Source organism: Pinus tabuliformis, chromosome J (assembly GCF_031772625.1).
Source record: "Pinus tabuliformis cultivar Carrire ecotype Pingquan chromosome J, CPIR1, whole genome shotgun sequence".
Taxonomy (NCBI): Eukaryota; Viridiplantae; Streptophyta; class Pinopsida; order Pinales; family Pinaceae; genus Pinus; species Pinus tabuliformis.
Window position 1 is genome coordinate 437749414 of NC_142295.1, and position 17137 is coordinate 437766550.

General features: G+C 37.6%; 1 protein-coding gene across 4 annotated transcripts in view; it reads left to right on the forward strand.

The window, feature by feature from the left end:
• The window catches only part of PSAT1 (phospholipid sterol acyl transferase 1), a 380472-nt gene extending 367693 nt beyond the window's left edge, over positions 1 to 12779 (forward strand). The window contains exons 12-15 of one of the 4 annotated variants that reach the window (XR_016247812.1): positions 11664 to 11832; positions 11961 to 12085; positions 12189 to 12273; positions 12408 to 12779. Coding sequence is in view for 2 of the 4 variants with exons in the window: in XM_089377881.1 (XP_089234007.1) it covers positions 11664 to 11832; positions 11961 to 12065; positions 12189 to 12273; positions 12408 to 12489 (441 nt within the window). In the remaining 2 variants the exon portion in view is untranslated. Of the gene's footprint in view, positions 1 to 11663; positions 11833 to 11960; positions 12086 to 12180; positions 12274 to 12407 lie in introns of those variants that run through there. The other 3 variants (XR_016247813.1, XM_089377881.1, XM_089377882.1) reach the window with 3 other exon arrangements.
• The last annotated feature ends 4358 nt before the right edge of the window (positions 12780 to 17137 follow it).

Genomic DNA, 17137 nt, shown 5'->3' on the forward strand with positions numbered 1-17137 from the left:
TATCTCCTTTTGGGTCAAGTCACCCCATAACCTTAGTGTCTCTAGCAAGGATACTTATTACTAAGATAGCCAATTGCTTGGTACAACCACTTAGGGCTTACTGTTGCACAAACTAGTAGGCCTAGTATATAGGCTAAATCTAGAGGGCACAACAATAATTTGGGACAAAGGCCCACTATCACCACAACTTATGTCCCATTCTCTTCTCGGATTTTCACTGACGAGAGGAGTACCAACATGGAGCAAATCACTTAGGATGATGGATCATTGGTGAGGTCTATAGTGATTTCCAAGGCTCATTCAAAGGAGAGGCTCAATATAAGGCTCTCTTACTTCAATGATGCTCAAATGGCTCTCCGAGAAAGACCTAAAGGCAAGGATCAAGATCTAGGGATTTATGGCATTACAATAAGGTTAGGTATACCTAGAGTCAAGATTTCCAAAAAATTCTCTTAAATAAGATCTTTGAAATAAGCAATTTCTTTGGGAAACATGTTACTAAAATTGAGAGACCTAGGTTGGGTCCACACAAGACCTAGGGTTTATGGATAATCACGAGAAGAGGCCCTCCAAGGAGCTCACTAGGTCAAGGTAGCTAGAGAAAGGGTTTAGATTTATTTATTCCACCGAATATTATGCGCAAAACCCTCAAGGAGACCACTAACCAAGACGTTCAAGGTGATTTTCAGAGATATGACTAGGGCTTGACTTTTCTCCCAATCTGACCATGGGAACAAGATCAAATTTGGAGGATCACTAGAGGAAACAACAACACAATAGCCTATCCAAGTGTTTTTCCAAAATCACCCTTCCAATGCAACTCACATCAAGCCCTAGTTAGCCATCTAGAGTTAGAGTTGAAATTTAGAAAGGAGAAAAAGAGAAAGAAGGGAGGGTGATCACCAAAATTTTTCAGATCAGTGTCTTGTCCTTGGGCTATGGAGTCTATGTGATTCGAAATTTGGCCGAAATTGTCTTCAAGGAGGCTAGAAAATGATGCACTAGCAAGCACTCTCTAACATTTACCTACCCAAGATTTATGGACTTTCGTGGAAAGAAAACAATTTCTACTCCACGAGGAACATTCATCTACTTGTTATCAATGAGTAACATGCACAAATTTGAAATCTAACAATCCTTTACAATGATATTTAATAATTAAGGCACAAAAGAAAGAGCTAGTTACCAAATTTCCACACATTAGACATTTTTCGTGCAAAAATATTCCATAAGATTACTTACAAGACAACAAGAGATATATCCAAATCCAAGATCAAGAAGATGGCTGCAAGAGAATGAAAATTTCAGCTCCATGTTCACTCTCATCCACAGTCTTCCCAACAGCTAACAGTTCATCATGAACCTATTGGATTCTTGTGAAGTATGAGGCTATAGTTTCAAATTTGTTCATTCTTATGTTTCCTAGTTTCTCTCTCAGCACCATCTTCATGTTTTGGTTGATTTTTTAGTATAGGTTCATCAATGCTTACCACATTTGGTGAGCATTATGCTTCTCTCATGTTGAGGGATTATGTGATCCTTCACATCATCCAATATGATCCCTCTAACCTTCACATTATTCAAATTGTGTTCGGCTACTTGTGTAGGTTTTGAAGGAACTTGAATATATTTTTTAACAAGTTCCCATAAGCTATTTGCCATCAAAACAATGGTGATCCTCTCCTCACATGGACTAATGTTTGTAGCCCCCTCCAACATGTCTTCATATATCAGACTTGATGATGCCATCACACCAAATCAATTTCAGTCATAAAACCCTTGTTGCAAGATAAAAACTTTTGCTCGTAAAATAGTTTGGTACTGTAAAACCCTTGTACAGTATGATCTCCCCCACACAGTTTCTAGTGCTTTGATATCTTGTTAAATCTCCAATGCCAAAACTAATTTCTTTATACCTCAACAATTATTTTATACCCATAAATTGTTTACTCAATAAAATCTAGAAACTATTGGAAAATAAATTCGCTAGTATTTTCATTTTCAGAAATTTAATTTGCATTGGAAATAAAATAGGGCAACCAATCACACAACAGTAGAAAATTTTGTCCCCAAAATGATCTTCCTTCACTTTATATTACTCAGGAAATTTAGGGCCTATACCCACAGAGAATACATAGAAAAGTTATTGCTGCTTGGAACCTGGAAATTTGTCCCTCTAGCAAATTGGCCTCAAGGAATCTAACCCTCCTGGAAGTTGGTCCTCCTAAAAATTTCAGCCCTAGAAAATCGTGATCCTTTGCCAGCTAACTCAGCGCGTCTCTCTTCCTTTGTACAACCCCTATGCACTTGAAGAAAATCAACCCTGGAAATTTTGGCCCTCCTCCAAAACTCGATCCTCCTCTTTAGCAATTTGATCTCTCTCTCTCCTAAATGTTAGTTTCTGTAGCATCAAATGTGTTCTAGTCACATAATTTGGTGGAGAGGCTAGAATACATGAGATCTCCAAAACTCATAAATTGTTTCTAGAAATTCCACCCAGAGATGACTTAATTAGTTTATTAACCAGTTTTTAAATATTTCCCAAGTCTAAACTTAGGGAATATGGTTAGTTAATCATAATTAATTAAGTCAAGGTGCAAATCATCTAGAAACTCACACAGATCGACTCCAAGATGACCATAGCCATTGATTAAGATTTAATCTTGGTCATTTGTGCTCAAACAGTGGATTATAAGAGGAAGTCGATGGACACTTGGAGAAGAAACACCAGGGGTTTGATTTCCTTAGCAAATCGATTTCCAGAGAGCAACAACAGTGGCCAGAGAGCCAGAGATCGAAGCAGTGAGTGAGGGGCAGGGACAGTGAGGCTGGAGGAAGATTTCTAGATCCAACGAGTGCATTTGCAGAGAGGCAAAAGTACCATAGCAAGGCTGACGCAAGGGCTGCGCAGAAGCCTCTAGAGGGTAGTTCGATTTGGCTGGAGAGAAGTCGAGTTTCAGTTCCAGAGGCCGGGAAAGGGTTCCTGAAGGCAGGAGAGATAGTTTCTCAGCCAATGGCAGACATGACGACTGCATGAGTAGTTGATTCAGGCTGAGTGTGGCAGATACTGCGCTAACGCAGGCAAGCGCAAAGGCAGTTTGGACGACTCACTTGGAACTGTAGTCAGAGCCCGGATTTGCCTGTGGGGTGAGGAAAATTCCTCACTAAAATTTTGCCAGTATTTTTCGTTGTAGGATTGCCATATTTTGGCATCGAGATTATTGTACTCATATTTTCTCACGGTTGCATAATAATAAAAACCCTCACTGTTGCATCGATTTTCCCAAGTTGCTTTTTTCAATGGATAATTGTCCAAAAATAACGGTGTCATTTTTATTCTGTGTGCTAGTATTTTCTCAGTTTCCAGCGCTATTATTTCTGCAGTATTTTATTTGTGAAGGTTGCAGTGTGATTTATTCAGTATTTTCCGTAGCAAATAAATTGTTAAAATTAATTAACAATTAGAAGAATAATTTCTAGTTGCTGCAATAGGATTCCAGTTTTGGAATTTTCACATGGTATCAGAGCGTGAGTGATCAGCTGGGAAGCTCAAAAGTGAAGGAGAAAATTTTGCTACTTAGAAGGAGAAGTAAGTCGAAATTTTCAAAGGCTCTGCAGTGCTCAGACAGGCAGGCCGAAATTTTCAGAGGCTACGTAGTGCTCAGACAGGCAAGGCTAAATTGCCGAGGCGGAAATTCAATTTTCAGTTGCAGGGTTGCAGAAAAGTCGAGTTGCCCAGGATTGTGATTCCAACAATCAGAGGGAGCAACTGCAGCTCATATTTTTGCTGAGCAGATTCGTTGGTTGGACACAGAGGGTTTTGCAGTAGCAGAATCAATGTCAGGTGGAAGAGAAAAGCACACACAATAGAGGGAAACAAATTTCAGGGAACTTCAAGTCTCAGAAGTTCGATTTTTCCAGGCAGATTGGCAGTAGCAGCTAGTAGATTGATGCATTCCATAAGGGAGTGCGAGTAGTATCCAAGCACAGGGAAAGAGGGAGTTTTCGACAGTTTTTGAGATGGCCACAACAGGACTTAGAGATCAGGATAGGTTGGGGGTTCCTCCAACTATGTCATTTGGAAGGCTAGGATGTCCTTCCTATTGGATGAATATGGCCTGAAGCTCTACATAGACAATGTTGTGGTAGTTCCCCAAGATGCAGATCAACTAAAAGAATACAGGAAGGAAATGGTGAAGGCAAAGCGATTGATCCTAGATGGAGTCCAGGACCATATAGTCTCACACATAGCTGGCAAGGATACTGCCAAAGAGATGTGGGATGCTCTCTCCACGCTATATTAGGGCACTTCCGAGCAGCGGAAGATGTTCCTAGAAGAAAAGCTGAGATGCATTAGGATGCAGAAAGGGGAAGGCATAGATCCCTTCCTCACCAAGATTTAGGAGGTTCGAGACCAGCTTGTAGCTGTTGGGGCAGCGCCTCAACCAACAGAGCTAGTGAGATTGGCACTGAACAATGTCTTTGAGTGGTAAGTTTTTGTCCAAAGTATATTGGGCAGCGACAAGCTACCATAATAGGACAGGATGTAGTTAGACTTGTAGCAGTAGGAGTTGAGGCGAGGTTTGCTAAAGAGCTCCATCAGTGGCAGCAGTAGCAGCGGATCGAAGGTGGTGAAGGAGGAGGAGAATGTGGCTCTCGTATCAAAGGGTTCTAGTTAGAGGCAGGGAGAGAAGAAGAAGAAGAAGGACCTATCTAAGGTCAAGTGCTTCAGGTGTGGCGAGTTTGGCCACTACAGTACAGGGTTGTGGGGAGCGACTCTCCCCCCCTGCGAACCCACTCCCAAATCGCGCTCCCTTTGGGAGCGACTCAGAAGCGACCGGGGAGCGCGCTCTCGGGAGCGAATCGGGAGTGAAATTTTCGCTCCCTAGCCTTTTTTGCAATTTTGTTTTGTAGTAACATTCCAAATGCAATTTTTTTTCAAAGAAATAAATAATTTTTTAGTGGGGTAGCCTAATTATCAAGCCTATGGCCCTATTATTGATACACGATTCATGGTAATGATACGTGATTCATGGTAATTATCAAGCCTATGGCCCTAGTAAGACATTCTCCTTAATCTTCATTTTCATCCTTTTGCTTAAATTTTTAACATTACCATGAAATGACTCAGGATGTTTGAGAGTGGTTCCGACCTCATTGGAAATCATATGGAGAAATTAGAATTTTAAATCTCATTCAAAATCCAACAAACTTATTAGTTTTTCAGAATTTCAAGATTGGGGAGATTGCAATGTTTCCATTGGATTTTGTCATGTATTAGGGTATGGAACTCATATTTAATGAAGAGCACCAATCACTCTGTGTACCTTGATGTTAGTGACATTGGTTTTCGAACTCCTCTATCATGACCCTACTAAAAATGTAACCATCACTCGAACAAAATCTTGACTTGACATGCTATGTTTCTTCAATCTTATGTTGATGAGGGTGATATTAATGACAAAGATCTTGATTTTCCAACAAGACTAAAAAATTAGACATTTTTCACAGCGGCAAGAGGCCCAAGCATTAGCAATAGATAATAGATTTAGTTGTCTTTTCTAGTTTCTAGTAGTTTTTATAACTGTTGACTCTTTCATATTTATTATGATATTTTTTGTAAACAATATATGGCAATTATAACTCATTGGTAATGAATTATGAATATGATGCTTCGTGAAAGTTGAAAGTTGTTTCATTTCATTTCATTTTATAACATTTCATTTCATGTTAGATATTCTTTGTTGTAATGGTTACACTTAGATTACAAGTACAACTTTGGTGATCGATGATGATAAATGTTATATATTGAATTTTGAAAGCTTGAAACTTTAAAATTGATGAATCATGAGACTCAATATGTTGTATGTTACTAACTTGTGGACATGGTTGATGAAGATTATAACTTCTAGATGATTGATGTTATATGGTTCAATCTATGTTTTTATGCTTTTTATATCTAATTCATCATTCTACATGCTTTTGTTGACATATATGCATCAAAATATAAAAATATATATATTATATAAAAATTCACTCCTCGATTCGCTCCCAAACCGGGAGCTTCTGAAAATGTCGCTTCCGCTCCCGCTCCTTGTTTTCGCTCCCGCTCCCAAGTAACCTTGCTACAGTACCCAATGCCCTCTCAGAAAGGACAAGCAGGAGAAGCAGGACCAGGCAACAACACACGCTGAGATAGATAGGTTGTCCTCCAGGTTGGAGGAAGACTTCGCGATGTTGGCAGCCATACCTCCAAGAGTGAGGTGGGGTGACTTGGAGTTGTAGCCCCAGAGAGCTACAGAGTTTGGGCAGGGTCCTTGAGGAGTCCACCTCATGGATCATTACCTTGCTACGGGGGCCCACAATATTTAGTAGAAGGATGGATTAGTGGTAGTTGATACAGTGTGTACCAAAGTGACAGTTGTAGACTAGTAGCAGTCAGATGCTGAGGAGCGTAGAGCAGTGTTGACAACAGAGCAAGTGGCTCAGTGTAGAGTTAGTAGCAACGCAAATTCTTCAGTGACAGTGTAGATGTTAGTAGTAGTCAGAGACTAGGGAGACAAATGCATCATACTGAACATAGATGATTCAGTATTTTGGATGCTTCTCTGTTGTAGTTGTTGCAATTGCAACAACAATCGATGAGAGGGAGTTGTAGTGCAGATGCAGAGTTGGCAGCAGTATGGTAGTGTTAGCAGTTGCACAGATGCAACATCAGAGTTGCGCAGTAGTTGGTGGGCAGCAGCAGTTAGACATCAGCAGCATGACAGAGGTGATACAAAGACAGGGTGTTGTAGCAGGATATGCAGCACTAGAGAGAACATAGTCCTCGCTAAGAGGGAGTGTTAGTTTTTGTAGCATCGGATGTGTTCTAGCCACAAAATTTGGTGGAGAGGCTAGAATACAAGAGATCTCCAAAACCCAGAAATTGTAAAAATCGTTTTTGGAAATTCCACCTAGAGATGACTTAATTAGATTATTAACCAGCTTTTAAATATTTCCTAAGTCTAAACTTAGGGAATATGGTTAATTAATCAGAATTAATTATGTTAAGATGTGAATTATCTAGAAACTCACATGGATAGACTCCAAAATGATACTAGCCATTGATTAAGATTTAATCTTGGTCGTTGGTGCTCCAACAATGGATTATAAGAGGAAGTCAATGGGCACTTGGAGAAGAAACACTAGAAGTTCGATTTTCTTGGCAGATTGATTTCCAGAGAGCAACAACAGTTGCCGGAGAGCCAGAGATCGAAGCAATGAGTGAGGGGTAGGGACAGTGAGGCTAGAGGAAGATTTCCAGATCAACGAGTGCCTTTGCAGAGAGGCAGAAGTACCACAGTGAGGCTGATGCAAGGGCTGCACAGAAGCCTCTAGAGGGTAGTTCGATTTAGCTGGAGAGAAGCGAGTTTCAGTTCTAGAGGCCAGGAAAGGGTTCTAGAAGGCAGGAGAGACAGTTTCTCAGCCAGTGGCAGACATGACGACTACAGGAGCAGTTGATTCAGGCTAAGTATGGCAGATACTGCCCTAGGGTAACGCAGGCCAGCGTAGAGGCAGTTTGGACGGCTCGCTTGGAGCTGCAGTCAGAGCCCGAATTTGCCTGTGGTGTGAGGAAAATTCCTCACTAGAATTTTGTCAGTATTTTTCTCTCTAGGATTGCCAGATTTCAGCATCCAGATTATTGTACACAAATTCTCACTGCTGCTTAATAATAAAAATCCTCACTGCTACACTGGTTTTCCCAAGTTCATTTTTTCTGGGGATAATTGTCCAAAAATAATAGTGTCATTTTTATTGTGTGTGTGCTAGTATTTTCTCAGTTTCCAGTGCTATTATTTCAGTAGTATTTTATTTGTGAAGGTTGCAATGGGATTTATTCAATATTTGTCGTAGAAAATAAATTGTTAAAATTAATTAACAATTAGAAGGATAATTTCCAGTTGCTGCAATAAGATTCTGGTTTTGGAATTTTCACACTAAACTCAACCTCCCCGAAATTTTCTCTCAAAACTTGTTTGTTGCAATCTTTCTCCCTTCTCTTCAGTTCCATAGTCTCTCACTCTTTGAGAAAATTGCTCTCACAACATTAACAATGTAATGTGTCTTGATCCTTTCCCATAGGTTTGCTCAAAAGGTCTTCTATTTTCAAGAAGTTGCAGAAAGGTGGGTTAGTAGAGAAGTGCCTTGGTACTTAATATGTGGATAGGATAATGATGATATCAAACATATCTTTTGGGAGTGAAACACACACACATGTTATGCACAATTTAGGAGCATAATGAAATGCTAGGGCATGGACACATTATTTATATAAGTTGGAAGTATATCAAAACCATCATCTAATCATGTAAACTATGTGTGGGCCAATAGAACCACAAACAAAAACTACAAACTAAAACCTCTAGCTACAACTTAACAATTTGTGGGACAAATAATGACCACTAACACATAATAACATTACCATACTAACATCCCCCAACCCCACCCCTGTGTGTGTGCGTGTGTTGTGGGGGCGTCTATTCCATGTTATGTTATGAATATAATTCATATAAAAAAAAAATTAAATATAATATAATAATAAATAATAATAATTAATTAACTTATGGTTAGTTAGTTAGTAATGAAGAAGACATGTCTTAGAGACATAGCCTCCATCCGACAAAACACCGTCAAATAACAGTCTACACTACTATCACTGGAGCCGTCGTACATCACTGTCGACTGCCACTGCATTTTCTGTTCAACCGCCACAACGAACCAAAGTCCTACGCTACTATCTCGGCTCCTCGTTGCATTCAATTGTTTCACTCCGGGTACTCTGTCTTCCGTTCTATTGAACCCTGTCCGACTCACGTGCTGCTGGTGCCTCAACACCCGCTATTCCACCCTGTAGTCCCTACGCATGTTCCCTAACCATTTTGTAGTCTCTTGACAAGCTGCCTCTGAGTCTATCTTGTTGTCTTTCGTTGACCTTCGAATCCACTGCCACCAATTCTAATTGTCCACCTTAACCTCGTCACCTTGCCCAGTCAAACTGCCACGAAGAACCGTTGTGCCCGCTGAGTTAAATTGGCCACCATTTCATTATAAAAGGTTATAAATTAATATATATATTTATATAAATATATATTATAGTTATATAAATTAATTATAATATGTAATTATATAAATTTTATATATTTAAATATTATATATATAATAAAAAAATAGTTAATTCAATTAAAAAAAAACAAGGGTTTTTATTTGAAAAATAAATTAAATAAAAAAAGGGAAGAAGAAGAGAAGGGGATTATCATTAAATCCTAAGCTCATAGACGAACACAAAAGAAGTCCATTTTTCTTCAAAAATGGAGTCTAATTCAGAAATAAAGAAAGGAAGGTTTTCCTATAACGGTCTTTCAATTGCAGATTGTAGATCACTTATATTAAAGGGAATACCCAAGGGAAGGAGATTTATATCGCTATCAGCACAAGTGTCGAGGAAAATTATGTCAATGTTAATTTGGAAAATCAATTATTAATTCCAAAGTCAAGCATAGGAGAAAGAACAAATCTTTTTGGTGGAAAATAATATGAAATTAATGATTTACAAGTAACAATTGATCATTATGAGTACATATCTCAATTATGAGTCGTAACTATGCTTGACAAAGAGTTTGACATAATTCTCGGTCGACCTTGGTTCAAGGAATTAGGTACATTTGTTCTAAACATAGAAAACAAATTCTTGATGTTCCTTTACAAGAAGAAGATGGTCACGTTCCAAGACATGACAAGGAAATCAAAACTGATAATGCCTTCAGCAAAAGACCTTAAGGATATTTCAAAACTAATGTTTCAAGAGAATCCAGAAACAGTATCAAAGAAGCAGAAAGAGCTTGAAGAAGTCATATCCAACAAAAATAAGGAAAATTCATGTTTGAAGGAGCATAATCAGAAGCTACTTACACAAGAAAATGTAAAGCTAAGAAACACTAGTTAGAACAAGAAAAGGAAATTTTTGAAAAGAAACTCAATGAAAGTCTATCAGGAAAAGAAGAAGAAAGTTTATGCTTAAAGAACCTTAACCAAAGGTTATTAGAACAAATCAAGTGTTTAAAAGATGAGAAGCTTGAATACCAAAATAAAATTGACTTAGAAAATGAGGAACTTTTACGTCTCAGAAACCATAATCGAAGTCTACTCACTCAAATTAAGAAACTTAAGGATGATAGGAAATCATTGGAAAACAAGTTAGAAGAACTTATCATGAAAGAAGTGTCGAAGTCGTCAGTCCAAGTTGAAGATAAAGGAATAAATATCGATCTAGTTAATATCACAACTCAAGAGGATGAGAAACTAAAAGAAGTTAAAACATATTTAGAAATTGCAGTTCAAACAACTAACATTCTAATTGATGATGCCAACTCAACAACAACAACCCCTGAAGGAAATCAGGGCACTACCACTAACATGATAAAGGAAAGTCCAACTAGAAGAACTCCTTATTGACATCTGAATCACAAGAGCAAACTTTCCAGTCAATCTGCGTACTAGTATCACTCAGAACATAAACGACAAATTTATGTTCCCAAGAATACTGAAGTTTGCAGAATCCAATCAACACAAATTTCCAGAGATCAGAATATTCCACAAAAGATTAATCTAGGATGGTCCGATCCGTTCTTAGTACGACAATTTTGTCTATCACTCAAAGCATCATATCATCTTGTATCAATGAAGATGAAAGTTCAGAGACGAGAAGATATTCTCAGTAAGCGTTGAGGACAAAGCTTCTTGAAGAGAGGCATTGTTATGAATATAATTCATATAAAAATAATAAAAGTAAATATAAACATAATAATAATAAATGATAATTAATTAACTAATGGTTAGTTAGTTAGTAATGAAGAGGCATGTCTTAGAGACATGACCATTCATGAAAGGGCACTTGCCTATGGTATATAAGCATACCCTCATTCTCATTTGTAATCATCTCATATCTTACATCAATTCAATATACGATATTCATTATACAGTGACATGTCTTACAATGGACATTTACGTCTTTGAAGTATTTTAAGGATTTCCGCTACTGGCTACATATACGACTTTTGGTCCTTACATGATATTGATCCATTCTCCCTTTTTTTCCAAAGATTTGAAAAAATATTCTTGTACAATTCTAGCATTTTTATATAGTTTGACATCTAGATGACCAATTTTCACTGCCTTAAAGCTCAACATTGATAAAAACCTGTCAAAAATTACCATGGGCTATTAGTGTTCAATACAATTATATCATAGCTTATTAACTTATTAGTGGTCGATAAAATTTATAACATGTCTATCATTGCTCCCAGTGGTGTGGAAGGAAATTTAAGCTTGGATGACTTAATTTTAAAGAACAAATGCATGATGCAACTGTGCATCCTATTTCTATTGAGATGGGCTGAGCTACCTATATTTGCTTCTTCTTACGTCTTGTTCTTTATAGATGAGACAGGTCATGTTTCTTGCTACTGAGGGCTCTTTTTACACCCTGCGATTTTGTTTCACTGCAAAAATATTTATCTGTACAATATATTAAAATCCAAATACATGTTCTAGAATTAATGCAGAGAAACATCCTATAATTAGTTTTTGAGCAGGTTTCTTCTGCATTGCTGGAATGTGTGCAGGCAGCACATGATGGATCTGATGTACAAGAACAATTAAATGTAGAGCATCAGCCTGGTAGAGAGATTACTTCAAACATAACAAGAGATAATCGTATCAAATACATCACATTCTTTGAAGATGGTGCAAGCATTCCAGGGAAGAGAACAGCAGTGTGGGAGCTTGATAAAGGTAATGTTTTCAAAATTGTACATTTGTGTGTTTACCAATGCTGTGATTAGGTCTATGTTGGTTTCTCTCTTCATTAGTGGAGATCGTTTCCACTGGGGTGAAATTTCTGGACTTTTCTTTTGTGATAGTGAACCACAGGAACATTGTTCAATCACCAGTGCTGTTGAGAGAACTTTGGTTGGAGATGTGGCATAGTACTCATCCTAATGCAAAAGCAAAATTTGTAACAAAAGGTCATTTCAGATCCTTCATGGTATTCCTGTTGCTTTATGCAATCCAATTCATTTATTCTAATTGTGTTCTGGCATTGATATTCAACAATTTTTTCTCACATTGTTATATTCCTAGATTGGCAGCTAAACGAGCGCCACTGAGGGATGAGGACTGCTACTGGGATTATCCAAAAGCACGATGTGCTATACCAGATCACTGTGAATACAGGTTGGATAAGCTGGCGTGAGTTTATGTTTTATGCCTCTATTTGTATGGTATTTCATGGTAAATAAGTTTGCAGGGAAATGTTTCTTCTTTTGGTCTCTAACTCACCATCTCATTTATTTCAAACGTTCTTTTAGGTATGTATTTGGAGATGTTCACCTTGGACAAAGTTGCAGACTAAAATCTTCTCCTGGAGATCTATTTTCACGTTATTTGTGATTAACATTCAATTTTCATTCTGGTCACTTTCATTGTAAATTACAAGCAATGCTTGTGATTACATTTTATTTATCACAAGCTGCCATTCATTTGAAAACCAAGCAGGTTGTCATGTCTGCTTCTTTATCTACGTGTTCCAATATGCTCTATTGGTATCACGTAAGACAATTCCTTGTCTTATCCAATTGAATTTGTATAGAAAGAATAACATGATTCCATGATGTGGCTGGTTACTCAATCCAGTCAATTATTTTTAATTGAGGCAAAATATATTATTGCTTGAAATCCCATTTCTACCTATTTGTTTTCTGTAGAATTTTTAAGTGGCAATTACAGATTTACTATTTTATGCAGCTATTTTACCCTCAGAAATTTTCTTTATGCATTGAATTTATTTGTGGTAAATTAATTTCTGAAAACTGCGAACAGAAAATATTTTCGCACCTTTAACTCAGCAATTTGAAATGAAATTTAAAATAGAAAATTACTCAGAAAAAAATCAGACAAACAACAATAGATATTATCTCTTTAACTTCACGGACTTTCTAACTAGAGAAATTGATCCTCAAACTTTACAAGGAAATTACAACAAAACTTGAGATAAATTCTTCTAGCAAAATCAGCAATCCACTGGACCTCCATAAGCACACATGCAATGTGGAAAACCCTGCCACATCACACATGCGGCTCAGCTCGTACAACTGCTTGACCTCTCTTGTGATCATGTGTGTAGCTTTCTCCAATAGCCATGACACGTGCGAGATCGACCTTCTTAGAAAAGCCTCTTGGCTCACACTTGTGGCTTCCTTGCTGCAAAAAGAATCACAGGTTGTCACACATGTGCTAGTCTCTGCTAATTTCTTCAATAAAAAAAAAACTCCTACTGTCTTTTCTCTGCTAATTTCTTCAATTACAAAAAAATTCCTAATGGTTTTTCTCTTCTTCAGCCTTTGTTAATCTCTTACAAAATCTGCAATATTACTCTTGCAAATTATTCAAAAAATCTCTTTCTGAATCTCTCAAACTTGTGTCTTCATCCTCTCCCTTAGGTTGATTTTATAGTTCTACATAGGCTAAATTCCTAATCTCCAAAGTGATTGAGGGCTATGATTAAATCCCAAGTTTCTTTGACCAACGATGGAGATTAGGTCTAAGTCACTTAAATTATTAGTTATTTATCCTTAGAGAAACATTAGCCCAAAGTCTATATTAATCAAATAATTAATCAAGGTCTAGGTCACTTAAATTATTAGTTATTTATCCTTAGATAAGCATTAGCCCAAAGTCTACATTAATCAAAGTACTTTTACCAAGTTAAAACTTAGGAATGAGACCATATTATTTGCTCCTCTCAAATAACCACCTAAATAAGACATCATCTTTTGCGTGCAAGACACCAACCTATGCAAAAGACCTTTTGAAGTTACAAAAATCAACATTCCCTTGTAGCAAGGAAGGGATTCTCCACTGCTCCTAGTTTGTCCATGTGGACTTTGTGAGAATATCTATCACTTTCTCTTCTGTGGATATGTATTGCAATCTCAAAACACCTCTTTGGACCTTGTCTATGATGAAGTGGCATCTGATCTCTATATGCTTGGACCGTCATGAAACATTGGGTTTTCCAAAAGATTGATACAACTTTGGTTATCGTAGTGGATCATTGTAGGCCCCATCTCAAGACCAAACAATCCTATGAGCATCTTGCGAAGCCATATGTCCTCACAACTTGCCAAACTTGCTTCCATGTTTTCGGCCTTGGCTGAGCTAAGTGCCATTAAATGTTGCTTTATGTGAAACCAAGACATCACTACTGATGCCAAGCTAAAACAGCATCCAAAAGTACTCTTCTTTTCCACTGCATTCCTAATCAATGTCACATGGTTCAGGTTCGAGTTTGTATTCAACAACGATTACGTTCGGTTTGAGTTCGAATTTTTGTATGAGGCTTACCATTATATATATATATATATATATATATATATATATATATATATATATATATATATATATATATATATATATATATATATATATATAATGAATTATAGGATAAACTAGTAAGAAATCAACATTAGTAAACATCAAAAATGTTATCACAGACATGGAAAGAAACTGCAAAGATAAATTACAAGCTTGAGTTGTGACATGAAGTTATGAGTTTTGATCTATGGACTTGGTCAATGGCTATGAGGTTTGATGAGGTTCGCTCAACCTCAAAAAAATTGTAAGGTTCGCCAAAATTTGAACCTCAAGGTTAGAGTTCGGTGAACCTTGTGGCATAGTTCCTAACCCAATTCGAATCTATGTAGCCCTACAACTGCACTCCACCATCTTTGACATACCTCAATCCAAACTCCACTGTACCACAATGATACATGAGCACATGCTTTGTTACCACCCAATGAACCCTCTTTAGCTCCACCATAAATTGGTTAAGTGTGTTTACAAAGAAACATATAGCTGGTCTAGTATTGACCAGATATATCAATGACGTGATCAATTGATTGTACAAAGTGGGATCCACCAACTCACTCCCAGAAGCATCAATATTCTTCAAGTTAGTGATCATAGGTGTAGACATATCCTTGCAATCCTCATTGTACAAAGTGGGATCCACCAACTCACTCCCAGAAGCATCAATATTCCTCAAGTTAGTGATCATAGGTGTAGACATATGCTTGCAATCCTCCATCTCGAATCTCTTCAAGATCTCAACTGCATACTTTTCTTGCCTAAGGAAAATCTCTCCTAGCTGCTGCCACACCTCCAATCCCAAAAACTAGTACATCAATTCACTATCCTTCATCTCAAACTCTGAAGCTTGATTTTCCTTACACATCCCTATGACCCTCTCCAATCCCGTCAGAAAGAGATCATCAACATAGAGTACCAAGATGAGTGGCTCACCGTCAATAGGTACACAATACAAGTTGGAGTTTGCCTCACTCTTGGTGAAGCCCAACCCAAGTAGTTACCCATCAATTCAAGAGTATTATGCATGAGGTGTTTGCTTAAGTCTGTACAAGGATTTATTCAATCTGTATACACGAGACTCCTTCCCATGCATCTCAAATTCTCGAGGTTGCTTAATATAGGCCTCTCCTCAATTACATCATTGAGGATGGTAGTCTTCACATTCATCTGATGTATCCTCCACCCCATTTCTGAAGTAATAGATATGACCATCTTGATAGATGAATATCTTGCGATGGGTGGAAAAGTCTCCTTGTAATTTACTCCCTACTAGGAGAAACCTATTGCTATGAAGCTCATCTTGTACTTCTTGACGCAACCATTGATTTCATGTTTGATCTTGTAGATCCATCAAGAAGGGACTACTAACTACCCCTAAGGCATTGATATTATCTCCCAAACATCGTTTTTCATGATCGAACTATACTCTTCCATCATGGCATTCCCTCTAAACATGTTAGTTTGCTGCCTCCTCAAAGGTAGAAGGTTCAAACTCACTGATGTTGCTCATCAAGGCCATATAACTGGAAAATATGGCAGGTGGTTTACTTTCCTTGAATGTCTTGCTAGGAGCCTCCACATACTCAACATTCCTTATGGTTTGCTCAACCTATCTTGGCCTCCTCTTGGTAGAGCTTGAAGGAACATCTCGCTCCTCCTCTTGATCAGAAGGTTGTGTCCTTATTGTTGGTGTTGTTGGTACATGTTCAACATTCGAAGCCTCTTGCTCCCAAACCTCTGCCATTGTTGGATCTGACCCATTTGACCTCCTAAAGGTCCCACCCTCCTGAAATCTAACATCTCGTCTGATCACTATTTTCCTTTGCCCAAGAATGTAGACCTTGTAGGCCTTTGAGGTTTCAATGTATCCAACAAAAATGGCCTTCTTAGATGAGGGCTTCAACTAAGTCCTCTTCTTTAGAGGAATATGGACATACACTACAGTACTAAAGATACAAAGATGGCTCACCTTCGATCTCACTTCTGTAAAACCCTCCTCCTCGGGAGTCTTTTCCTCCATTGTGTTTTGGAGGCTCCTATTATGCAAATATACAACCATGTTACATGCCTTCGCCTTGTTATCACACAAATATGTATTAACAAACTTGCATGAAAATTTTAGTGATTCAACCTTGTCATAGTTGAAAGTCTCCTTGTTTGAGTTGGTGTTTTCCAGTCTTGGGGTGTCCACTTAATATTCTGGTGGAGAACTTCGATTTGATTAGCACACAAGAACACTTCACTTTTGACTTGCCAATAAGCAACCAAAAGTGAAGTAGTTCTTGAGAATGAAATTTATAATGGTTGAAATTAGATTTTTGAGAGTAATAGTGGCAACGAAATTGAAAGTGATGTGAGAAACAAATATGCATTTTGAGTGAAATAATTCAAAACAAGTGCACTTCAATATACCACCAAGAATGAAATTTATAATGGTTAAAATTAGATTTTTGAGAGTAATAGTGGCAACGGAATTGAAAGTGACGTGAGAAACAAATATGCATTTTTAGTGAAATAATTCAAAACAAGTGCACTTCAATATACCATCACACTACAAAATATTCATTCAATGACCTCTAATACATTCAAAGAGTTAGAATCAAACATAATTGAATGAAATCACAAATTACCCAAGAAGTTGGTTGCACCATAATGAGTACTGAGTGACACT